Source organism: Ammospiza nelsoni, chromosome 1 (assembly GCF_027579445.1).
Source record: "Ammospiza nelsoni isolate bAmmNel1 chromosome 1, bAmmNel1.pri, whole genome shotgun sequence".
NCBI lineage: Eukaryota > Metazoa > Chordata > Aves > Passeriformes > Passerellidae > Ammospiza > Ammospiza nelsoni.
Window position 1 is genome coordinate 118,135,162 of NC_080633.1, and position 26,966 is coordinate 118,162,127.

The 26,966-nt window shown below is 38.4% G+C and overlaps 1 protein-coding gene across 2 annotated transcripts; it reads left to right on the forward strand.

Annotated features, from left to right (window-relative positions):
• Positions 1-26,966, forward strand: YTHDF3 (YTH N6-methyladenosine RNA binding protein F3). 2 transcript variants are annotated; one of them, XM_059487989.1, is made up of 5 exons: positions 1-325; positions 2,371-2,395; positions 7,543-7,628; positions 8,952-10,544; positions 14,042-17,530. In XM_059487989.1, exons 1-5 carry the CDS (start codon positions 302-304, stop codon positions 14,081-14,083), a joined length of 1,770 nt encoding a protein of 589 aa, XP_059343972.1. In that variant the 5' UTR covers positions 1-301; the 3' UTR covers positions 14,084-17,530. The 2 variants fall into 2 exon arrangements, with proteins under 2 accessions (XP_059343972.1, XP_059343979.1); XM_059487996.1 differs by lacking the exon at positions 14,042-17,530 and adding an exon at positions 22,217-26,966 and having other exon boundaries at positions 21-325.

Here is a 26,966-nt window from a genome sequence, read left to right on the forward strand (position 1 = left end):
GGGGGAGCGGAAGGTCAGGGTGGCGCGGAGCGGAAGTGGGAGCCGGAGCCTCGTCCGCCATTGTGGGGAAGCGGAGCCCAGAGCAAGGGGGGGGAAGCGGCGCTGCGTCCGGCCGGCCGGCTCCTTCCAGCGGGAACCCGATCGGCGGCGGCGGCGGCAGCAGCGAACCCAGGCGGCAGCGGCGACAATCAGGCGGCGGCGGCGGGGAGGAGGCGGCGGAGGCGAGCGAGCGGCCCCGGCGTGCGGAATCACTCGAGGCCCAGGACGAGCGGAGCGAGGGGATCGCGGCTCCCCGTGAAGAATGTCAGCCACCAGCGTCGACCAGGTACCGCCCGCGGGGCGGGGGGGGCGGCCGCCCGCTCTCTCCTCTTCCCGGCCCCGTCGTTACCCGTGGCGGGGGAGGGCGGCGGCAGGGCGGCCACCTGCACCTTCCCTCGCCGCCGGGGCGGCGCGGTTCGCGGCCTCCTCCTTCCCTCCTTCCTTTCTTCCCTCCCTGCTTCCCTCCCCGCCGCCATGGGGAGCGGCTGTCCGTCGCCGCCGGGATGGCGGGCCTCTCTCCCGGCCGGCCGCCCCTATTTATAACCGCTGAGCCGCGCCGGGGCCGCTCCGCCTCCCCGCGCTCCCGCCCGCAGCGCCCGCCGCTGCCGCTCAGCCCCGAGCGCCGCCGGCCCGGCCCCCGCCCGCGGCCCCCTTTGTGTGTGCCCTGCTCGGGAGCCGGCCCTTCCCGGCCAGGCCCCCGGCTCCCGGTTCTTCGCCCCGGGAGCGCCCTAGGGCCGGGCTCCCCGCGGCGCCCGGCGCCCGCTCCTCTCCTTGCGCGCCCCGAACTCCGCCAGGCTCCCGTTACCGCATCCTTCCTCGCCCTGCCTTGGCTCTCCTCGCCCACCTTTCTCCCTTCGCGCCTCTGACTTCTTTTCCTTCGGCCTTCGCTTCTTCCACTCGTTCTCAGTTTTTCTCTTTGCGCTGTGCAACACTTTTTTAAACTTGGTCCTTCACGGAGCTTAGAATTTGTTATTTCTTTAACCTTTGCTAGGCCTCTGCTGGTGTTTCTTTCTGGCTGGAAGCTGTTCTGTCTTGATCTCTGCTTCGTCCGTGGGTTTCTGCCACTCCCCAAAAGTTTTAGCCCTGCAGTCCCTTGCCTCCTTTTATTTTCTCTCTGTGCCTTTAGTGTTCTGTTTCTTTTGTCTCTGTGCATGCTCTCCAGTTTCCTTTAAGCATTTATTTCTAGCTCAGTGATCTCTTAGCTTTTCATTGTTCCTTTCATGAAGGCTGCTTCTTCCGAACTTTTTCTAGTTCTGTCTCTTGTTGGCCTTTGCATGCCTTTGTGTCTGGATTAGATTCATCCCAAAAGATGAGGTGGTTGGGGTTTTTCAGGTTACAGAGATTTTTCCCGTTTTGGGAGAGGACAGTGTCTAACCAGTGCACTTCTAGGTGAAGCAGCGTTGAACAGTTTTAGGTAACTCTTGAGACAAATGCGCATGGAAGTGACTTGGAGGTTGTTACTTCTAAAGTTTCAAACCTCTGAATACTGAGTTCTTCAGGACTAAAAATTGTTAACAGACTGATGGAGCCTGGAGAACCACTCCTGTTTAGTTGAAAGTAATGTGAGAAGGTGAATTAGATTTTCATGGACTAGCATTTGTTTTTTGAAGTTAGTTTATCTTGCTGTAGCGGAATTAAGGATACTGTAACTTGTAATGTTACATTGATTCTTAGTGCATGACAGATTAACAGTGTTTTGTAATGACTAATCCCAAAAAAAAAATCCTCCTTAAGGAATTATTTCCTTGTGTGAAAGCTTTGTACAGACTGTACATAATTTTCTCAGTATAATTGCCTAGGTGAGGAATGCACAACTTGAAGTTAAGCATATGATAGAATTCTGTATTCCTTCGTATATCTAAAAAGCAAGGCATTGTATGTTATTCTCTGATAAGTACCTGTCAGTCAATTTAAAAGATGACATATCATAATGAAATTTGGGTATTGGCAGTAATCTTAAGGTACTGACCTTTTTTGTTAACTCTGTTATTTTTGTTTATTGCAAATGTTTTTTCAGGCCCCGGGGCAATTAAAATTCACTTGTTCAGCCTTTCTGCACCATTTAATCTTCATATGCTGATAAATCCTAGATGATTTCAATAATTTCAGTAAAATTCTATCAGGTTTTGGTTTTGTAGTATTTTATAATGTTATTTTAAGTAATGTCACAACATTTTTATAATAGCATGGTTTGGTAATATTTTCAAGTGATATTTTAGTTGGAAAGGGCAGAATTGGCAAATAAATAGAATTACAGTGAAGTTTATATTAGAGGATTCTAACTGAACTTGTTTTGCTTCTCCCCCTTCCCCCCCACTTTCCTATATACAGAGACCTAAAGGACAGGGAAATAAAGGTAAGTTAACCTTGTATTTATATATAAATCTGTAATATTGCTTTTATGGAGGATGATGTCTGACAGTCATAGCAAGAGGTTGTAGCTATAGAATGTCTTTTATTTCAGGGCAGGATGACAGTAAATTGTGTGCCGAAATGTTACCTCCCAGCACTTTTACTGTGGCACAGCAGTACGTCAGTTTACAATGTGTTATTTTGCAAAAGATTAATGTCAGAAGTCAGGCAGTTAAATAGTCATTTCCTTTTAGCTGCCTTTGTGATATGCTTGTATAATCTCTTCTTAACGGTACACCTTGGGCCTTTCTGTGTAGTGAGTAGAATCATCAGGAAGAATCTTCTGAACAGCTTCCTTAGTTTGCTAGACAGCAACCATGTGACTAGTTACTCATATCTATGAGCAGAAAACATCACCTTCCTTATTCTCTGAATTTTTGTAGTCTTGCTTCATTTTAGCACCAGTAACTGATTTTTTGTCTGTGTAACAAGCCTTCTGCTTTTCTGCTTTTTAATGTTTCTGTCAAAGTCTTAGTTTTTAAATACCATACTCAGTGGGTTTTCTTTCCCACAGAAGGAAAAAACTACTAACTACTTAATATTCTTCTCTCTGAAATTCTTGGCAAGTCAATTGTAAACAGCATTTCAGATTATATCTTGCAGTATTTTGTCTGGAATTTATTTTCTCACTAATATTCTTTTGGAATTTCTTACTGCCTAAACAGTCCACTTTGTACCTATTTAATTCTTAGTTGCTCAGCAAACTGAGCTATAGAGTAGCATGCACACAGCTACCTCTGTGTGTTAATATGCTTGTTATACTAAGGCAGATAAGAAACTATTTTTTGAGCTTGGGTACTCTTTGCCCCTCTTAGTTCATTATCTGAACTAATTTAATTGGTCTCTGTGAGCTGTCATTTAATGTTATCCACAGCATACTTATTCTATTATTCCGTCTACGTGCAGATTATCTGCTTCTTGTTACATGTATTGCTTGTGGGGTGGCACGTGGTTCCCAGATCTCATTGAGTTTGGCTGTTCTTTTTAATTTCTCTGCATTCAGAGAAAAAGGAACACGTTTATCTCCTCCTTAGTTTGGTCGTTCTTGAATACTTGTTCTCTCATATTCTTTTTTTTTTTTGTCCAAAGTGCACTAATTAACTACTTCATGTTTTTGAAATAGTTTGTGGTTATAACCTTCCATGTTGCCCTTAAATGAGAAGAAAAGTCAGACTCGTTGTAGCAAATACTTTGTGGCTTCACAATCTTTGAATTATCACTTCTCAGTTTTAGAGAGGTTAATTAGATGCATCTGTTAGAGAATCACACAGGTAGTTTTTGAACTGTACTCTATATATGTGACTTGGACTGGAAGTATTAAGCATTTCTATTTGGGTGCTATGTTACAGTGTGTGAAAATGCACTAGTCAGTTTTTCTTTGGCTTATTTATGTTAGCATATTTTTGTGTTCTACAATTTGTCACTGCTGTGGAATGTTTGAATCAAAACACATCTCTGCTTGCTATGTAAGGAAGAGATTTTTGCATTTCTGAACTTGGATTTTTTTATGGACTGCATCCTTTTAAATAATGAATACTTATGATATATTCTCTTGATGAGAGTATGACCTGAGTGAAAACTATAGTGAAACAGAACAATTAATCTCTGTTCTGTTAAATTATTCAGTGTAATGTCTGCTTAGTGAAACTAAGTTATGACTTAGCATTAGATTAAAGGCCTAGGAGATTGTGCTAACATCTTCACTGTAGCACAAATTGTTGGCTTTGGGCTAGAGGCTTTTTCAAGTGGTTGAATTTAGTCAGTGTCAGCAGTCCTTACTGACCACATGTTAGCAGCCAGTAGTCTTTCAGTTGTTGTGATAGGTTTCAGCTTAGAGGAGCTCTGAGGGAAGATGTGATACTGAGTTAACAGACCAGTCTGAGGGTGGTTCTGTGCATAGGAGAAGAGTAGTAATGTTAGGGAGGATGGCAGAAGCTGTCCACGTCTGGTAGAGCATATGAGAGAATGATAAAAGGGGTGTATACCTATTTCATATTAAAATGAAAAATATTAGACCTGAAAATTATATTGATCGGTAGCTGATTATTTTTGTCTAGTAAAGTGCCTTGGATGCTTTGTTCTAATTGCTCATAAACTGGTGTGCTGTTTCCTTCAACCACAACTTGTGGGACTGAAGTTCCAGTATGTAGAGCAGTACTATCTATCTGTTGTGTCAGATATTTGTGTTGGTATTTCAGAGGCTTGAATGATTATATCTTCCTGTCATGAAACTTTACTTATTCTAGTTGTCAACTACTGTACAGTTGACGTAAAATATCAGAACTGGTATCCATCAAATTATGACTTACAGGGGTGTGAAGAAAAAAGGCACTCCTGGGACTCCTTTTTGGTTTTCCCCCCTTTTGTTTATTATGCCAGTGTATCACATCTGTCATAGGAAGGTGCTGACTTATTTTTACACTTGTGTGTATAACAATTTTTTGTTTCATAGGAGGCTTAAATGTAATTATTAGGTTTAAAACAAGAATGAAATATTTCATGTTTCTTTCAGTGTTTATGCTTCATGTTAAGGTGTGATGGCTTCTAATGAAAAAGTTATTATACCTTTGGGTATTGTATTTTGTGTGTGGCTAATCCAAGGATAGTAGCAGTTAAAAAAATATCAGCTTTAAATTCCTCTATTTGATGAGTTGCTTCTTCCCAATATCTAATTACACTGTATGTTTTCACAGTGTTTGCAGAAACATACAGTATTTTTAGCATCATATTTATAGAGATATTTTTAGTATCTGTAGATTAGTTTCAATTAGTATTCTTCATCGCTGCCCTGTTCAGTTGGAACACTTAACATGAGATTTTGGGAATGAGACATTCATTTGCTCTTGTTAAATGTCTGTGTGGGCTACATTCTTCACTATTAACACATTATGTGAAGTTAGAGTGAAAAGCTAAAGAAACATGCTCCCAGTGATGCTATTTCACTAGGAAATGTATATATTTCACCAGAAGAAGCGTCTCTGTAGAAATGTTGTGTCACTGACTTAATATCTCAGTAAAGAATGAATAAGAAAGAAAATACATTGACAGCAATATTTTGTTAGTTATGTCAACCCAAAAAGAATTCTGTCTTCAGTGACCTTTAGATACCTGTGGAGCAATAAACACAGCAGATGCACGTTTTATGAAGATTAGCTGTCAGTATGAGGAGATTAATTTTGATGGGATACTAGTCTTGATATACATCTGTTTATTCCTTTACTTGTGGTTGCATGCTTTTAAGAAACTTGTATGCTGCTGCCCATGTTTTTCATTATGATAAAATTGTGTTTAAGAGTTGTGCTGTCTGTTCTATTTGGTTAAGTCTAAGCAGTGAACATGACATAGACAAAATGTTTTGAGGCTTCATCCTGTGTGTAACTGGGCCAAATATACAGAGGAATTCCAATATCAAGAGCTTATTATTATGTTACCATTGTGTGTAAATTCAGGATGATACATGACCTGAACTGAAACTCTATTTATGGGGTAAAAGAACCCCAGCACCTAATATTTAATTTAAATGTGATGTTTGATTTGGAATATTGTTCTATCCAGTTGTAAACTGCATTGTGCTCAGCATTGCTGGTCATATTTGACTGTTGCTAGCATAGAAATGCAGTGTTTACAAACCAGTTTGTAATAGCTGAAGTGTCTGCTGTTCCTTTAAAACTTCAAGAAGGTATTCAAGACACAGGTTGCTTTCTTCCCAGATAATTGCTTTGAAGAAGCCTTCTGTGTTAAATTATGAATTTTTACCTTTTTTTTACTGCTCTCTGAAGTTAATAAAATTTTCCAGGATTTTGATTATTCCTTGTGATTATATCTATTACTTTGTCATTTCTTTCAGCTAGTTTCATTCATTGAAGGCAGTTTTGTTTTAGGGATGTTGAAGTCAATGTGAAAAAAAATTCAAGCACCACTTGGCTTACAATGTGAATTTTGGGTGGCAACGCCCCTACCCCCAATGAAGCAAGAAAAAACCCCTGACTCTTAAACACTAATTTCAGCAAAGTTGAATATTTAATTACATGGCTGTATATGCTTTTCAGAAGCTTTTGCTAAAAGAGGGAAGCCATAAAATTGGCTCCTAACTCAGTTTAAGTTTCAGAAAATTGGCTGTTTTCTTGTAACTTCTGCAGTCATGGTTTTTCAGTGCACCTTACTGATCATCCTGAGACTCTCTTTTTTGCCCCACTGAACATATTTGACAAAAAAAAAAAAAGTTGCATTTGGATAACCAGTAAATTTATTTTTAAGAACAGACCTTCATCTTCAGGTTGTGTAATTGAAAGTGCTGGTTTAAGTCCCTGTTCTGCTTTGCACCCTGGGAAACAGTGGAACTTAGCAGAAGTTTGTGCAGTGTGGCTTTGTTTCAATAGTAGCCTGGGGGATGGTAGAGAGCCACTTCAAGTAATTTGGGCAGCTGGAGAATCCCAGGTAGGTGTAATGCCTTAGATGAAATGAAAGGTAATAGGAGACCAAGAAGAGCAGGTAGGAAGAAATTGCAGCATATAGTGCCATATGTGTTGGGAAAGGCCTGTAATCACCTTTTGGGACTTAAGCTTTTATTTCTGTCTTGCTTTGTCACCTCAGAGCTTCAGAGATGTCACTAATGCAGTATAGTTGTGTAGGAAATACAGGATTGAATAGCTGAATAGTGGTGTCCTTCATGGTTGTCTTGGTGGGTAACTGCCTTTCCTCCAGACAGGAGAAAGCTGTATGTTGCAACTTTCCCTGAACCTATTGAATATGTCTATAGATGGGGTTGGTCTGCACATTTACACTTGGTCTGGTACTTCCAGAAATGCTGGATTTACTGCCTGTGCAAATAAGGTGTGCCTGCAGTTCTTGATCCACACGTCTGTGATCCCAGGAAAGAGTAGTCAGGAGTAGACTGTTCTAGCTGCCATCTTTGCAGACCTCTCCTGAGATCTGATCCTCATGATCAGTAGAATGAGCTATTTTGTTTAAATTGGAATGGTGTTTAACAATAATATGTATTTCAATATACAGATGATTAAGAAATGTTACCTAGATTGAAAGTGCAGCATAGGTTTTCCAGTGACTATTCTAATACAGATGTATTTTTAGTTTCAGTACAAAACGGTTCGATTCATCAAAAGGATGCAGTAAATGATGATGATTTTGAGCCATATCTAAGTAGTCAGACAAATCAGGTAAGTGAACATTGGTTAGTACCTTGAAGTAAACTTTGACATTCAGCTGACTTCCAGACTTAATTTTTGGATATTTCTTACCATTACTGACTTGCTGACTATGAATATACACAGAGATATAATTTTATGTCATACTTTGTCTCATCATATGATATCTTAAGCAGATGAAGTGTTCTTAAGAATTCTGGAAAAGCTTCAGTTAAAAAGCATGCTTTCATGTCCCTGTCTCTTGTGCTTCTGCTTTAGCTTCTGAAAGATGGAGTTACAAGAAACTTGAGCTAAAAACCAAACCCTTACATTTAAAACAAAATCATCATTTTGGATGCAGTCCAAAACAACAGTTTTATTGGCTCTGAGAATATATTAAATGCTTGGACATGGTTTCCTTTATAAGTGGTAGAAGTAGCTCACAGCCGATGCCATAATAGATGGAAGCTTAGTATCACTACAGCTTGGTACAGCTCTTCTGCCAAGACACTAATGGCTTGACTTCCAGAGCTGTGAATTGCCTCTGTAGTTGAAAGCTGATATGAGTTATGTTAAGTTTGTAAACTGGAGTGATCTTGAGAGAGAGAGAGAGAGTGCAAATTATTAAAAGACTAAGAATTTTTGCTTGCCTTCTCTTTATTTTTCCAATAATACAGCATTAAGGAAGCATCAGCTAAACGATATGTGGAATTTTTTTCTAGAAAAAAACAGCAGAAATCATGTGGGGGTAGTCCTTCAAATGTCTCAAGAGATAAATTGTGTGATTTCCCAGGAGTCTATCTGGAGTAGTACTGATTTAATGCCCATTCTCCATAGCATGGATGTGTTACCTCTTTTTTGTTGCTACTCCTGAAACAAACAGGCATCCTTGCATCCATTTCACTCTACTAGTCTGTTGGAGTATCCAATTAGAAGTGAGAAATATGACAAAATCTAAGAATACAACAACTTTAAATCATAGTTGCATCTATTTTTCTTTAGTTATAAAGATACAGTTGTGTACCTTTATAACTAAAGAAAAAACTACTTGTTTTAGAGTAGCTTGTTATTTTCTTGATGCTGTTGGCATGGAGGCATTTTAAACCTAGCTTAGGTGCTAAACATGAGGATAATGTTCCAGAGCAAAAGGGGGCCCTTTAATGCTTTGAGAAGGTCTCATGAAGAAGTGGCCATATCTGACAGATAGCTCATTTATCTTTTATGTTGTGAGGAATGGTGAAAGTTACAAATACATTCATATAACCCTTAAAAATGTTTTGGATTGTGTTACAGGCTTTTTTCCCCTGAGCATAATTGTCACTATTACTGATTCTTTAAAAATTTATTTTCTTGCAGAGTAACAGCTATCCACCAATGTCAGACCCATACATGCCTAGCTATTATGCTCCATCCATTGGATTTCCATACTCTTTAGGTGAAGCAGCATGGTCAACTGCAGGTGACCCTCCAATGCCATATTTGACAACTTATGGACAGATGAGCAATGGTGAACACCATTACATACCTGATGGTGTATTTAGTCAGCCTGGGGCATTAGGAAATACCCCTCCATTTCTTGGGCAGCATGGATTTAATTTTTTTCCTGGGAATGCAGACTTCTCTACATGGGGGACAAGTGGATCTCAGGGACAATCAACGCAAAGCTCTGCTTACAGCAGCAGCTATGGCTATCCACCTAGTTCTCTTGGGAGAGCCATAGCAGATGGACAGGCTGGATTTGGCAGTGATACTCTGAGCAAGGTGCCTGGGATTAGCAGCATTGAGCAAGGCATGACTGGACTGAAAATTGGTGGAGATATGACGGCTGCTGTAACAAAAACCGTAGGTTCAGCTCTGAGCAGTACAGGTATGACAAGCATTGCAGCTAACAGCGTGCCCCCAGTTAGCAGTTCAGCACCTAAACCAACCTCATGGGCTGCAATTGCAAGGAAACCTGCTAAACCTCAGCCGAAACTCAAGCCTAAAGGTAACGTGGGCATTGGGGGCCCTGCTGTACCGCCGCCACCTATAAAACACAACATGAATATTGGAACTTGGGATGACAAAGGGTCAGTGGTAAAAGCTCCCCCAGCTCAACCAGTACTGCCTCCTCAGACTATAATCCAGCAGCCTCAGCCATTAATTCAACCACCACCACTGGTGCAAAGCCAACTGCCTCAACAGCAGCCTCAGCCACAGCAACCACAACAGCAACAAGGACCTCAGCAGCAGGCCCAGCCTCACCAGTTGCAGCAGCAGCAGCTGCAAAACCGCTGGGTAGCTCCTCGTAATAGGGGTGTGGGCTTCAGCCAGAACAATGGAGCTGGTAGCGAGAACTTTGGTTTAGGTGTTGTGTCCGTCAGCTCCTCACCTTCTGGTGTGGAAGTGCACCCAGTGCTGGAGAAACTAAAGGCCATAAACAACTACAATCCCAAAGACTTCGATTGGAATCTGAAGAACGGACGTGTGTTTATAATCAAAAGTTATTCAGAGGACGATATTCATCGCTCCATTAAGTACTCTATCTGGTGCAGCACTGAGCATGGGAATAAGCGCTTGGATGCTGCTTACCGGTCCCTGAATGGCAAAGGCCCGCTCTATTTACTCTTCAGTGTGAATGGCAGTGGACACTTCTGCGGAGTGGCTGAGATGAAGTCTGTTGTGGACTACAATGCATATGCTGGTGTCTGGTCTCAGGATAAGTGGAAGGGGAAGTTTGATGTCAAATGGATCTTTGTCAAAGACGTTCCCAATAACCAACTGCGACATATTCGCTTGGAAAACAATGACAACAAACCAGTTACCAATTCGAGGGACACTCAAGAGGTACCCCTAGAAAAAGCCAAGCAAGTGCTTAAAATAATTGCTACTTTCAAGCATACCACCTCAATCTTTGATGACTTTGCACATTACGAGAAGCGTCAAGAGGAGGAGGAAGCCATGCGTAGGGTAAGAAATCAGTGTCATTACAGTAGCTCTTTTTTTTCTGTTTTCAGAAACCTCATTTTTCATTCATCTGGAATTTCTGTCTGCAAGTGTTAAATCAGAAAGTGGTACTTCTTGCTCAAAGTCTCTACTTGATATAACTGGCTCTTAATGAAAACATTTAAGTTCCTGTTACTTGTTTATTAGTTTAGTCATCTGTTTAATCACAAGATGAAGGTAGGCCTGAATAAGCAGACATCTGACAGGTTCTGCTTCTTCAATGCAAATGAGAACTGAATTGAGTCCATTTTCCATAACTGAAGTCTTCTTGCTTAGATTTTTACAGTTTCTGGATGTCACAAAAAGGAACAGAAATTAGAGAAGAAGCGTACTTTATTTCACATAACGTTTCAATTCAAATTCTGCTTTAATGAAATGTTAACAGCATGGTTAGTGTGAAGAGCAGGTTTTCTCCTTGATTCAATTTATCTTTTGTGGAACTGTGAAAAACATAAGTGATAAAGTGATGAAATAATTTTTTGACCTTTCTGATAGTGCATTTCCAAAAAAAAAGTGTTCATTTCTGCAAGGAAGAGTAAATGTGATAACCCTGTAGAGAAACTTTTAGTTTTGGAGACATTTCCTGAAATGCTCATTAGACAAGGGAAAAGCATTTAATTCAAGCAGTTTTGTAGTACTTGGGTACTTTGTCTTGTGTACCCTGCCTAATCATAACACTTGTGCTCACCATTGGCCATAATATTTACGTTTCCTATATTTACTTGCTTTCCAGACTTGCCAGTAACTGTAAATACATGATTTGTCTCATGATTAGAAACATTTCAGGATCTGTTTTTACCAGTCAGATGATATGCAAGTATTCAAAAATGAAGTTGCCATCAGTATGATTTTTTGCTAATGTTCTCTGTTCATCATGTCATACCACTTGCTGGAATAAAAACCCCCAAAAGTTTAGGGTTTATGCTAACTAAGGGCCTTGAGAATTTGTTCACTTGAAGCTGACACCTAAAGAAGCTGTGAAGCAGGTGAAATGTTTACTTCTCTTAGGTTTCTAGTACTGTGGTGGTTTCAGCCCTGTTGTACATTCCTAATCCTTCAAGGTGTGTGTTGCATCTCCTGTGGAACTGTGTCAGGCATACTCCAAACCAATTTTGTAGTTCTATTGCATGACTCTGCAGTAAATTGTTATGTTGAAAGTTTTCTCTTGTTAGGAGGCTAGATGAGTATCCCAGTTGGGTATGCGATGCCCTTTGGATTATTTTTTCCTAGAAAGAAAATGGATTATGCCCCAAATGAGTATCATTAACATTCATGGTATCTCAGTGATGGAGTGATGGACTACTTTTTTAACTAATATTTAATGTAAGGGAAGTACTTCGACTTTTTCAGGCTTTGGTACAACTTCATCAAGTGCAGAACCACCAGCCAGTCAAGGAAGGTGATTGTCCCACTCTACCCTGTGCTAGTGAAGCTTCACCTCGAGTCCTGTGTGCAGTTTTCAGTGCCACAATATAAGATGTAAAGCTATTAGAGAGCATCCAGAAGGGCCACAAAGATAGTGAAGAGTTTGGTCTTCTCCATGTGGGAACGACTTGTGGACACTTGGTTTGTTCAGCCTGGAGGAGACTGAGGGGGGAGACCTTACTGTGGTCTCATGAGGGGAAGTGGAGAGGCAGGCGCTGATTCTGTCACTCTTGTGACCAGTGACAGGTCTTGAGGGAATGGCCTGAAGCTGTATCAGGGAAGATGTAGATCAGATAGAGGAAAGGAGGGTGGTTGGGCACTGGAACAGGCTGCCCAGGGAAGTGGTCACAGCTCCAGGGCTGACAGAGTTCAAGAAGTGTTTGGTCAATACTCTCAGGTAGAAGGTGCAACTCTTGGACACAGAACCAGGAGTTGGACTTTGGTGATCCTCATGGGCCCTTTCCAGATGTTCTGATTCTGTGATTTCCTGTAATTTTGTAATGTTTCAGGAGGACTGAGATTATAATGCATAATGGATCTCTGTAGCCTTCACACTTCAGTATTTTGTAAATTTTCAGAATTTTGGGATGTTTCATAAATAACTGGTTTGCTTCAAAAAACTCCTTTGTTGAAAAAAAAAGCTTCACAAACAAGTCATAATTCAGGCATGCCCTAGCAACTCAGGAAAATTGTTTTATTTTTGTGGATTTGTTCCCTCAGTAGTAGGTAAAAGCCACAAAATGTAATGAAGAGGAGGAATGTAGATTAGTGGAAATGTTTCTATGTGTGCCAAACTTAAAATTCAAAGTACTGAGTTCAGGATTTAGTAGGTCTTGAACTACATAATTATGATGATGGATATTTGACTAATAAATTAACGTTGCTATTTGAATAATATCTTCAGAGAAAGATACAGTATCTGTATGGCTCAAATATTGCCCTCTTTGTTTCTTTGTAAATAGTTAACTTTCCCAACACTACTGAGAGAAAACATGCTTGTCAAGATACTTGCAGTAGTGGCCATTGGCTCTTTTAAGGCATTGTACAAATTGGTTTTCTAATTATCAAAAATTGCTTTGGAGCTGTGTAGGTTAGTCGTGAGCTTTTCTCTTTGTAGATGGATTTGAGGTGTGCTTTCAGCAAATTAATATAGACTTAAAATACAGGAAGTTCAAATTAAACTAATGGCATCTACTGAGAGTTTAACTTTAGCAATCTCTTGTGATTGAATGTTGATTTTAAATGTGGTTTTTCTTTTATCACACAGTGTACAAGTAATCTGTCTTTAAGTTGTAAACATGCAATTGTTAACTCTTATGATTTAAGTCTGTAAATGCACCAATTAGTATTGTAAGCTCTGGTTTGTGGTTAATTGAATAGCTCTTTATTACCTAGTGCCAGCTAAGCTTTCATGGAGCTGTATTTAAATATGTGCACTTTCTACTGCCTGTAGAACTGTGTAAATTAAGTTCCTGTTCATTTTCTTTGGGAACTGTGGCAATCACTTTGTTTCCAGTGTTTTGGTCATGAAAAAATATGCTTATAGCTGTTAATAAAATATTAAATGCATCAGGCTGCAGTAGTCCCCTCCATGTTCCTTGAAATTCAGTTAATATTTTGTTGTTGCATAGGTGGTTACAAACTTTCATACAGCCAGCAATCTAAATATTGCAAACAGCACATAATTTAGGGATTTAATTTGCTTTATAACTGTTCATCATTACAGCTAATTTATCTTAAAATAATTGGTTGTAAAAGTTTAATCTTAACAACTCAGGGGGATCAATAATTCATTTCCAATATGGCCTAGCAGTATGTTTTATTAAAATATGGCAGTATTCTTCTGAAAGTACAATGAATAGTCTCTGATAAACATGAAACATGGCAACTTTGCCATTTGATAAAGGTAACTTGAAAATGACAAAGAATAGTCTCTTTAAGCATAAATACTAGAGCTGTAGTGTTTGATGTAACCCTGGTGTGGGTGAGGCATCTACAGCAGGGCTTGTGCAGTAATCATTCTTTTTCTCTTCCAGCTCAGGCTCCAGACTCTTGTTTTAAACATACAAGTGCTGTGATCTTTACCAAAGGATCAGAGAAATGAGTGATGCTTTTCATGAGTTCTGTCAGACATACACTGAAATGATCTGGAATTCCATTTGTCCTCAGTTAACTGCTGCTTTGTGGTGTAAATGTGCAACTTGTATTGCATATTATTTAAAAAGATGTTTGATTGTCTTTCACCAGAAAGCTGTAATATCTAAATGAATGAAACAGAAATCTGAAAATATGCCTTTTAAGATGACTTAATTACATTTTAGAAAATCAAAGGTATTGAAAATAAAGAAAAACATCTGTAGTACTAGCTTTGCATCTGATCTTCACTAAGTATATGGGTGAAAATAAAATGTGGCTCTGATTAAAAATGCAGTTGTTGGCAGATCATGACTTCCTTGCCCACAGATGGTGGTTTATTACCTGTTGTCCTAGGACTTCTTTTGGTGCTTTTTGATGGAGAATTCTACTTTTGTAGCATATAGTGGGAAAAAAAGGTCATGGTTTCATGTAATTGTAGAGTGCTTTAGATGGTTTTCTTGGTGTGATAGTCCACAAAAATAATTGATTTTTATACATGAGGTAAGATGGAAGTACTTAGTATATATTTGTGTTTATCTAATTTGCATTTGGAAATTTTTTTACTTTTTAGGAATCCTTTAAATGGTAGATAAATAAGCATTTAAAATTTTTGCTTTCTTATGTTATATTACTTATCTTGTAATGGGAATGCTGACATAGTTAGAACTTCTTGACTCTCAAAATGAGTGATTTTTTTTACCCCCTTCATTCTGATATCAATGTAACTTCTGTTTCTCTGGGAATTGTCATTATCAGGCTGTAGTGTTAAGCAGTGTAACTCCTTTCCTTTCTAGGACATTGCTGACATTGTGATTGATTTGATATTTCTTAAAAATATCTTGAAGGGAGAAATCATCCATTAAGAGTGAACTGTAGCTGCTTCATCCTCCTCTTAACTCCCAGACATCAATTACTATAATATAATGTCAAAAACAGATATAGATTCATTGACAGATTTTCAGTTAAGGAAAACAGGTGATTGACAAAAATTTTTAATGCAGTTAAAATATATTTGTAGCAAACAACTTCTAAAAGTTTGTGTATTTATATTTAGAAGAGGTTTATGTAATAAACATGAAACTATCTAAAAGAGGGTTATGTAATTAATATCTTCTGAGAAACATGTTCATTTCCTGTTCATTTCAATTTCCCTGAACTTCCTATTTATCAAGAGTGTCATCTTGATAATTGGAAGTAAGAAAGCAGAAACAGGAAACACTTTTTTTCCCTTCCTTGCTGGTTGTGTGATGAATATGTACCCCTGGTCATGGGAGAAGATTATTTGGAGCTAGAATAATTTTGAGCATACTGCTCCAGAATTTCCTTTCCATGATGATGTGCTTATTTGCCATGTCTTTATTTGCTTTTGCATCTTTAGTCTTTTGGAAAAACTTAAAAATTACCCTCACGTTTTATGTTACAGTCACAGGGATTTCAAGTGTGCCTGTTTTCTGTGCATTTGGTAGAGTCAATTGTTTCTGTTCCAAGGTATAGTTTAGAATTCTTTAGAGTATGGGGATAGATGTTTGTGGTCTCTTACAGAGTGACCATGTAAGAGTTTGAGCAGTGATATTGCCTGTGTTTCTCTAGTGATGATGCAAGAGGGAAAGCGCAATATTGGACTGTTGAATAAGAGATGGAAGGTAATTAAACTCACAGGCACAGTCTTAGTTCATAGCAACACTTGTACAGATCTTGTCCTGTGTTTTTTTGTTTGTTTGAAATCCCTACCTGGAAATCAAGCCTACAAAGTCCTTTTTACAGAGTTCAACTTCTCCTACTCCGGGAGTGGAAAGACCAATTTCTCCTGTAAAATAGGGACCCCTATTGGAAAAGCTAGGAATATCAACCAAATGGTTTACTTCAAAGCCTTAGAGAACAGTCACTTTTTGGAATCTAATACTCTGTCTGCTTAAATATCAAGGCAGCTAGCTACGACAAGACTTCAAACTTGAATTGAGCTGGATCTGTGACAGTTGTACCTTTTCTAAGTGCTATGTCTTCTAAGTTGTGATTTTTAAAGCAAAGGAGAAATTCTAAATCTCTTGTTCCAGAGCAGAAGCAGAACCTTGAGTATACACAGATAACTGTAAAAGTTCATAAGGCAGCCTTCTGCTTCCTGCTACATCTCCTCAGATTTCAGTGCTCTATTAAAACAAATTGTCTAGAACAGTGATGCTTTTCCTGCAGTTTGCAGGGAAGAAATATGCCTGTGTATTGCAAGAAAGTCCCAACCCATCTGACTCTTCACAGCCTTGCTTCATTGATTCATACTGCAGATGGGCTAGCTAGCAGTAACTCAGTGGAGATTTCCTGGAAGTGGTTTGCTGGAAAAAACAGGACTTTAAAACATACAGATCTTGCATGTCCATTGAAGCTATTCCTGTAGATTCGGTTGAATTAGGATTATTTGTTTTATATCAGAACCAATTTGCTTAAAACTTCATATTCATCTACCTGAAATGAAGCATTACAAAACTTAGTAGATGATAGGTTTCTCAAGCCTGGTTCTTTGTGACTTTTTCAGAGGTTTGGCAGTATAGTTAATATTGATGAGTAATTATTGTTTTGTTCTGTACCATACAGATTATAGTCAGTTGTAAAAAGTAAATGTAAACTTCCACATTCACTGCATTTTCCTATAAATAGGAAACCAAGATAAAGTAAGTTAATTTTTCCTCATGGTAGGTTGGAGTTTGAGTTACACCTGTTCAAAGAGTATGAATGGTGAGGCTTAAAGAAAAACTGCCTGAGAAATTCTTCCTCAGTGTATTTTGTAAGCCCTGCAGTGAATGTTATTTCCCTTCCAAGGCTACCATAAATTCCTTAGCAGAGCAATTAAGTAATGTGTTTTTGTTGCCCTTGGGCATCTGAGAACAACTAACCCAGGTGTCAGTCATCTTTCTGCTTCTTTTGCTGGGACAGAGGTCATCACTAAATGCAATTTCTATAGATTTGCTAAGAAGCTATCTCTTGTCAGTCTTCAAAAGCCAATGTTATACTCTGAGCATTGTTAACAAATAATAGTGAGGATCTGGAGGCTTTTTGTTTAAAATCATCTTGCTGAAATGGCTGTCTTGTAGATAATTAAAGTCTGATATTTCAGTGTATAATGATGTACGGTGCTGAAGCAAAGCACCTGCTACTTGTATTTAGAATTAGCTGATCTGTCACTGAAGGTATCTGCCTGGGAAGACAAGACTGGAAGGGCTTTTCTGGCTCATGGAGTTCAAGCTTGGTTTCTGCAGGGCCTTTCATTGTTGTGTTATCATACTGTGTCTTTAAGTAGTTGGGTTTCTTTCTCCACCTCTGACTTTTGTACTGTGTGGAATTTCAGATGGGGATTAACTTCTTACTGCCTTTATCATTTTCATAATAAAATCATATGGTCTGTTCATGTTCTACTAACAGTGTGTGAGTTTGATTGAATTTAAATTTATTTATATTTTTACAGTACTTTTTTACATTTTTTTCCTATAATAGGAAAATATGGTTACAAGTCTGTTTCAGTGACTAAGTAAAATGCCATCAAAACTAGTAGGAACAATAAATAAATTGGAAGTCTAGGTCTTCTGGCTTTTGCAGAGTTTCTTAACGTTTATGTACTTGAGAACCTTTATATACTATCTATAGTTCAACTGATCTGCAGCAACAGGGTCTCAGATGAGTATTAGTTTGCAAAGTATACTGGGAAAAGAAGCTCCTCTGAAGTTGTAAAAGCATATTTGCCTTTGTACGTTAACTTTGATTTTTAATTTGTGCCTTGTGGTTTTCACGTTGGGTCAAGAAATAGAAGAAAATTAGTATTTAGGGAGGGAATGGCATCTGCACAAGAAAAATTTCTAGGATCATTTAAGATTTCTAGAGACCCTTCTCATCTACTCCTTCCCTCCCTGCTTCCCAGAAGTGCTTCTCAGAGAAATTGATTTAAATATATTTAACTGTTCTGAGGTTGTTTCTGTGTTGAGGAGATGTGCCCTCTCAGTTGGGAGTTCAAGAGTGAGAAGTTAAAAATGACCAGTATTTTACACAACTTTAAAGCTTCAGTAATCTAGTTTATATTAACAGCCAGTGATATAAACAGAGTAAACAATTTCTGGAATTTTTCACTTTTCCAGTAATCTGTTTTTCATTGTGGTTCTCAAGCTTTAAGGTCAATGCTTATGCTGTCCTAGCTTTAATGGTACACTGGAGGGAAATAAATTGCAGGTTATGGCTGCTGCCATTAGTAAATGAGATTTCATGAGCTTTGCTGTGGCTTCTTTTCACCACCTCTCCAGCTGCCTGCTCTGCCTCTGCCAGGTGTTTGTGCCCACGCAGCACAGTTGGCAGAGCAGATGAGTTCCTGTGCCTCACTTCACAGAATGCAGTCTGACATGTTAGCTTACATTGCAGATGAGCAGGGCTTCTAAGTTGAAGATTAAATCACAGTTTGCAGTAAAGCAGCTTCTGAAGCTGTTGTTAGAACGCTCCCTCATGGGAGAGGGGCAGAGTAGACAGCTCCAGGCATGAACACTTTCAACGTTGCAGTAAGAGGCAGAGGTTTGGCAAAATTCTAGTTTGTTTGGAGGTGTTTTTTTTTTTTTTTTTTTTTTTGTTTGTTTGTTTTTTTTACAATTCTAGCTGATAGTGCTGGAGGGTGTGTGGGAGCTCTGCAATTGGCCTGTGTAAATTTGCAACCCTGGATAGCTTCCAAATGGATGCCTTGAAATGCTTGCACTTGCAACTACTGCAAAAATCAGCCAAAGTCATTCTTTCAGATCTGCCTTTCCTGACCTTGAGTTTCAGTTTGTGGGACCTTGGGAAAAAAATACAGCCAAAGACTGGAGTAGCTTCTTTTTCTTGTTAGGCCACATTTGCATTTACATGTAGACTACTTAAAATGAGGCTTTTTCATTTGCCTTCTTTGTAGCAAAGAAATCCCAAAGTCAGGGTTGTGTGCATCTCAGTAGCTTCTTTCAAATCAGATCAGGAAATGTTTTTGTTGCTTTGAATTTTGAAATTTTGTTAGCACAGAGATTTCATTATATCTGAGGATAAATTACATTGCAGCTACTTCTCAGCATGGGATCATTCAATTAATGCTCTGAATTCAGACAACTGAAATTTGGAAGTAAGTCAGCTTAGCAGCTCAGACCAGGCTAATTTCATAGCTTTGTTTGTACTAGATTGATGCACATTTCTAAGGCTGAAGCAATTTTTAGATTCACCTTTACTTGACTTGTGCAGGAAGTTATTTGCATCTGTGAAATGTGCTGACCATATGGTCTGCAGCTGAAAGTACCTTTAACCAGCCAATATGTTCCCATATCATCCTGATTTGAATGGTACTTAATTTCCATGTCCTGTTCATAAACTCCCCCTGCAGCTGGGTAGTCTGACCATGGTGAGTTGACCTTTGGCAGGGAACTTAAATATACAGGAGAAAGTTTTCATCCAAGAGCATTGCAAGAGATGTGATAAAAGTTTTGCTTATCTGAATATAAGAAATGAAATTAATTGGGCAAAAGAGAAGTGGTTACACTGGAAACTTCTACTCTGGTACTGGAAGCCTTCTGGAGGTAAATTCTTCTGTTAGTTTGTCTATAACCACAAAAAAAACCCCAAAAAACCAACAAACTCAAACACCAAAACGCCCAAAACCCCTAGGAAAACTGCTTTTTGAGATAGGAAAAGACAGTGGTCCAGGAGTGTGGTGTGTTGTAGTTGGGGAGGGGTTTGGTTTTGAGTGGAATAGCACTGCCTGTGGTTTGAGTAAATCAGGTCGTCTTTCTCTCTGTTTTGCAGTACAGAGTGCCAAATGTCACCAATACCAGTATTTGAAGAATGTGCTATGCACTTGCATTGATAAATCATGCTTGTATGTCTGCTTGAAGTATTTAAATATAAATGTAGTAATATGTAATTTTGAGACTAGAGGAAAGATGTGCTGATGTTTTGAAGCCTTTTTTTCCTCTCTAGAATTCAAAGCAGATGTAAAATTTGCAGCACTTCCTTTATTTCATCAGGTGGAAGAGGGTATTCAGGGTATCCTTCCTTTTCTACTTTGAATTTTTATGAACTTAAATGTGTTTTGAGTTGAGAGTTTCACAAAGCATAGTGTTGGTCAGTTTATAGTACAGCAGTTTGAAATGCAGAGAGTCTTTCTAGACAGCCTGAGTCAGTGCTTGTGTGTGCAACACTTGCAAATGAACAGGAACTGATGATTTTAGTTGTATACAGGCTGTGTTTAAAATTGTTATATAGTTTAACATTGCAGTTTCATAGACTCCTACAAGAGTGTTTTTCAACACTTTGTGTAGTTGTTGCAGTTGAAGTCTGCTAATATTAGAGGAATAATCTGAGATGTGCCTGAGCAGGTTATTTTTGCATGCCTTACATGCATAGTGAGGCATGAGGCCAGTCATCATCTGTTTTCAGCCAAGAGTGCATTGTGAAGATATCAGATTGTATTAATGACTGATACTATCAACCTTAAAAAGCAGTATCTCACTATGAAAATATTAGTTACGTATTTTTGAACTAGGAAAAATAGTTTTCTAGCAGAGTAGTGTAAGTATTGCTTTCACTTTAAATATACTGAAATTCTACCCTGGCTAATGTCTAGTCTTAGACTCACAGCTGCCGGGACCATGAGCTGCTCATTGTGACCAAGACTGGGCTTTATTCTTTTGGTTTGACCTTGAAGCAACTTGGAGATCTGTCTTGGAAAGGACTAGATGACCAGTAATAACCAGTATAAATGTTATGTTACATACCTCCTTCTTTCAGTAAACTGCCTTTTGGAAGAATCTATGTGGGGTCATATGCTCATTTTCAATTTTCTTAAATAGTTTCTAGCATTCTAAAATTTCAATGTGGTTTTGAAATAGATGTTCAAATGCCTCCTGGGTTATTTTGTTTCCCTGCTGTTATTGTTCCAATTATAATATACAGTAATAATAAAAATATGGAGAGGTACTTTATACTTTTTATTATCTTTTAATGTGGATGGGAACCTACCTCTCTTCCATGCAGGTATTTGTATATTTCTTTAATGTGCTCAGTGGTACAAATAAAAAAAGGTATTATGGAAAATGCTATTGAAAGATAAGGTTTCAGTTTTTTACACTGACCAGTGTCTTTTTGCAGGCTAGAAGATGTATTTTGCAGGCAACAATATATCATTTGTTGATCCTTTTTTTTTTTTTTCCTGGAGGTGGTCATAATGCCAAAGTATATGTTTATCTTGAACTAAGTAGAGAAAATGGAGAATGATGATAGAGAACAGTGTCATTTATTCTGTTAAACCTGTACTACAGAATGTGGATTTGTTAGTCCCGGATAGTTACAGTGCCATTACTATTTTAGCCCTAAATGCCAAATGTGGCATCTCATAGTGCTGTGAGTTAATATGGTCTAGTTAATATGGTCCTCACTGTGGCTCAGCCTCACATTGAAATGAGGTTTCTTTGTAGCCATTCCTATTTCACTGACTTCTCATTTTGTTACTGAAAGTAAATTCTAAAAAAGGTATGCATGACCTTCTTAAAAAATATATTTTTTCCTTGCCACTTGAGCATTTGTGTGGAGGATGAGGTGTTGGGCCAACTAGTTACTTTACCTTTTGATCTTAAGCACTTTTTATTATATGGGGCTTTGATGGATATACCTGGGAATACCATGTTTTTCAGGGATATAATGGATAGAGAGTAGAGCATTTTTTGACAAGCTAAGCAGAAGATTCGGGGTACATCTTGCTTTGTGTGTAGGTCCCTTGGTCTCCTTGCTCAGTTCACTTTGTGCAATATATTTCACTGTAAGTGAATTAAAACTAACATAAGTCCTTTCTTGGTAGCAGTTTTTTGGAACGTTTGCCTTTTAGTTTGGTGTACACTTCTGTGTTTCTCTTTAAGAAGTTGACTTGAATGGTATAATTTAATATTCCTGGAAATAATTGAAGCATTTTCCTTGAAAGTATGTTGCCTGATTTAGCTAAATTGCAAGCAATGAAAATGCTGTAATGAAAGAAAAGCAGATAATGTTGATCTGTGTGTATTAACATGATTGTCCTTTTTTGTTTTTGTTTTTTTCAGGAGAGAAATAGAAACAAACAATAACTATATGGAGATGTCCTGCTAGAATACAACACTAATGATGTAGACTCTGGAAATGCCTAATATGTCTAAGAAGACGTTATTAAAGCTTTTTTCTGCTTAAGGTGACATCTTTGAACACTTTAACACGAAATTGACTCTTCTTGTAATGGTTCTCATCAGTGCATCTGCCCTTATACTCTCTCACCAAACACACTTGAGAACTGTACCTTCGTCAAGCACTTTCTGTCCTGAAGCTTTTACCAGTATCTGCTGTCTTTTGTATTTATGCATCCTAGCTAAGGCACAGGAGACCGAACGAATGCAAGGATTCATTAACTCTTTGAATTTGTTAAATACTAACATTTAACCATTAGAAGTGGTTCAATGATGTGAGATTCACATTGCTTCAACTTAATTTTTTCTTTGTTGTAGTTTTTTTAATTGTCAGTTTTTAGCTATTCAACAGATTAAAAGCAAATCATGCCATATTTAGTCCTGGAGTAAAACTCAAGTCTAAATGTTCATGTGAAAATTATTGTAGTAATCTTTTAATATGGCAAAGCAACTTTAAGCTGCAGTTTAGCCAAATGAATCGTAACATGAAATTATAATAGAATGACATTTCCCTTGTTTCAAACTGTTTGGTGTAAGAGAATATTAATATGCAGCTTGGTGGACACCACCAGTTAATGCACATTTCTTTATTTTTTTTCTGTAACATGTATACTGAAAAAAGTGCATTTGTCTGAGGAACTGTTTGTTTGCTACCACTCAATGAATCTCAGTTTTGAGTAAATGTACCTCAGTCTAAATCAGACTTTTTATGACCTTTATAACTACATTTAAAATAATCTTTAATTCCTATTTCTGGGTGTTTGCAAGCCTGACAGATTGCTATCATGAAAGTGAAAATTTACTCCTCTAGGTGATTCACTAGCTAAATAAACATAATTCTTGTTTAGCAAGCATATACTGTTTCTCAAATTTTTTTGTTTCATTGTGCCAACATCGAGGTGTTTTTCCCCCTGTTTGGAAATATTTTGAGAAGAATACTTTGGTCCATGGAGTTGACATGTTGCTAACCGTGTTAAGATGATTTTTGTTAGAAACATGCAACAAGAAGTTCTAGAATACATACTAAATGGGCCAATTCTATACTAATTTTTAACCTCTAAAGATTGTATCTTCTGTTTCAATTCATATAGCAACACGTTCCGTCTGCTGGAAGAGAATATTGAAAAACTGTTAAGAGGGTGTATTGACTGTACAAATTACTGAACAACCTGTACCAAACTCCAGGGATAGCTTTCCCTTTTTAGAGCAGCGATGTTGAAGTCAGATATCTTATAGCTTAAAATAGCAGTAGCACATATTATTTGAACATGCTTCATGTCTTACTGTCTAACACAGATGTTTATATTGTGTTTCAAGTCCTTCATTTACAGATTTTGGCAGTCAAAGTTCTGGAGCTTAAATAGCAAAGGTTTGTCTTTAATACAGATGATTTCACTGACTTTTGCTTTCTCTGTTCTTAAGCCCTTTGCACTCATACAATTATGCAAATGCAAGAAGTTCAGTGCACACTTCTTGCTCGTTATTTTAAATGTTGTTAGAGACTGCAGGGTAGCAGATCCAAATCTTAATTCTTACTGCCAGTTATCTGGAAGCTCAAAAGGGAGGCCACTCCTGTATTTTGGAGTAAAGAAGCAATGTCACTTAAATGATAGATGAGTCATAAATAGCAAGTGGGATAAGGGAGGGATAAGGAAAGTGCATATTGTAAGAGGAGACTAGGAGACAAAGGTTTCAATCCCAATCCCTATGAAATTTGGCTTCAGCCCGAAAATTACTGCTTCCATGTGTATCTGTTCCTTGCTAACAGGTTTTATAGCTATTTGTTTCCCTCTCTGGACTGATTTATTCCAGCTGTCATTGATCAGCCGAAGTGGCAAAGGTCAATGTAGTGAGTCCAAAGGATGTAGTTCGTCTGTGATCCCCCAAGGTGTCAGCATGTTTCTGGTGCTTTGTTACAAAACTACCTTACGAAAATTCCCAGAAGTTCCCAGTTACCAGAAAGCTAATGTTGGAGTCAAGCATTCAGGAACTGATTGCATGTGCAACCCTAGTTTGCTTTCACTGCAGTATTCATATTTTTGCAGGCTTTGTTAATATTTTCTGCCTTACCCCATGCCTTTTTTATTCTAATAGCATGAGCGCTGCTCTTATATTGAATCAGGTTCAGCATCAGGTGGGTTCATCACTTTGTTGCAGACTTTGAAAGCTGGGAAGATGAGACAGGATTGTGAGAGAAGGAGGTGATCACATTTAGAGAGCTGTGACAGTTCTTACACTGTTCCAGGATTGTTAGCAAATCTACAAATAGAAGAGTTTGATTGCTGATGGTGTTAGTCATGTTGCGACTGATTTGCTGACTGCTGAGAGGTTAGTATGTGCAGCTGAAATTGAAAGGAATTTTATGTGCATATAAAGTACTGTAAAAATAGTATATAACATTGTAAAATCAGCTGTGGAGTGCTGTATTAGTTAATGGACATGTGAAGCTTCTAATCTTCAGCTTCCTTATGCACAAGTTCTTTTCCTTCAGAAAGAAAAGGAATGGTGCTTATTATCTCAAATAAATGTAGAAATGCCTTTTTTTGGTCTGATTTTTCAATATGGTGAAGGTGTTACAATGGTTGCTTTCTAACTTGCTAATGGAGGAATCAGTGGAGGCCCTTTTCTGTTCCTGATGCCTCCTCCTTTGTGCCAGCCTTTGTTTTCCTGTGATCCAAACTGAGCCAGTTCAAACCATTTTCTGCTGCTTTAATGGTTGGCCAGCTCTCTGTGATGCTAGATGTTTAGAAGAGAGGTGGTGGGAGGGTGAGGAAGAGATTTGTTCTTTCAGAAGCAGGTACCTGCTGTTGGATAGGCTTAGCTGCCCTACAACTACACACCTTGGGTTGGTGAGCCAGAGATGCAGCAGAATATTTAAAAGTGGCAAAGGCTCCCCAGGGGTAAACAAACCAATTCTGTTTCCAGTGTAAGATTTTGGTAGTGTACAAGTGAGATATGATGTTGTCACGCATTTAGTGATACAAGGAGGACAGAGGAAATGCTGAGTATTCTCCATTTTGATTACTTCTTACTACTACAGTCTGAGGAGGCCTAAGAATTGTCATAGAAAGTTGCTGTGGAAAAGCTTGTCTTACTAACACAAGTGGGGCAAACTAAGATTGTGTTTTGCTCACCTTTGGGCATCTTTGACTTTGTAACATCAGCAATTGATAGCTGAAATGAATAATTTCTGTCAGTTGAAAGTGCGCATTGCTTGCTTAAGGAAGACCCAAGCACCACTTTATTTTGAGCGGCTTGGATTGAGAAAAAGTCAACATTCACAACTAGACAAATTTCACTTCTTCAGGTATTTTGTCATTCTGTGCTTAATTTATGAATTACTTACTTCTTCCATATTCTCTTTCTCTGTTTATTTTTTTTTTTTTTGGCTACTCCAGCAGTTTCAATGTCCACTGTCTGCAAAATTTAGATGCAAAAGCCTCTTGCCAAAATTATTCTTATTCCAGACAAATCTATGGCACCAAACAAAAGATAATGTTGAGGTCAAGTGCAAACAATGTAATATTTAGGAGGAAGCAGCCTAAATATTTTTCATTTAGTTTAGTCCAAGTTCTATTTGGAAGTTGCTTTCTATTCCATAGGAGGATTTGCACACTTAAAGTGTATTCACAGAATGGGTCACGTTGGAAGGGACCACAGTGGGGTCATCTGGTCCAACCTCCCTGTGCAAGCAGGGCCATTCTAGAAAATTCCTAATGAAATCAGTGCACTTTTCCTAGCTGAACCTGAGTTGAAGCAACAGTGTTTTGAATTCTGGAAGTCACAGTTACCTTAATTTTTCAAAATTACTAGTGACTTTCACCAGAAGGATTTTTACATACTTGTCCTGCTTCTAGTGCAGTGAAAATCCAGTGGAGACAGTCTTTGAATTTTCTCCAGCACTGTTTTTTAAATGAATAATTCTAGGCACTCAAATGCAGACCATCATTTAGTTTCCAAAGCCATTTCTACTATTTTTTCCTTCTGTTTAGTTAAGGAAATACACAAAGCTTTTCTTGTTTATCCTTTTGCTGGGTGAAGATCCATATAATTTACTAATAAATTAAGAGAGATTAAGAGAGTGGCTCTTTTCCATCTAGGTGTAGCAAGCCTGGTTTAATTTTGTGAGATTTTTTGTTTTATTTGTACCATTACAGTGTGGTGACATAGATGAGAGTTCTTTAACATGAGAGTTGACCATTGGATCTTATTATATATGTTTGAAAGTGTCCTCAGGAGCAACCTGTTCCCATCCTTTGTTGTTCTATTTTCCACCAGACACATCTAGTGTAGTTCAGCATGAGAGAGGAAAGAATTTCTCTATGGGTCATAGGAATTCTAAGTAAATTAGTTTGGTCTCATATACAAATACTGGTGTACAGCTGGCAGGCTTTCCTCAAAGCATCTGTTCTATACTGTCTGTTCTACTTTACATATTTTAATAAAGTGCATTTTAATATGATGAATACAAACTTTACCGTTCACAAATTTAAATTGGTATCTAGTGCAGGCTTTCAACAGTATTTCTCTTCTGATAATAATAATCACAAACCATTCTTATTAATGGTACTGTCAATGTCCAGGGTTCTCTAAGCAAAATATTAATAATAAAATTTGCTGCTTATTAATATTA

Bases quoted from the DNA above. Each gene is read 5' to 3' on its own strand.
- YTHDF3 (XM_059487989.1), top strand. From the start codon at position 302: ATGTCAGCCACCAGCGTCGACCAG. The intron at 2,396-7,542 runs GTAAGTTAACCT...ATGTATTTTTAG, and splicing joins TAAAGGACAGGGAAATAAAG to TTTCAGTACAAAACGGTTCG. The intron at 10,545-14,041 runs GTAAGAAATCAG...TTTCTCTTCCAG, and splicing joins AGGAGGAAGCCATGCGTAGG to CTCAGGCTCCAGACTCTTGT.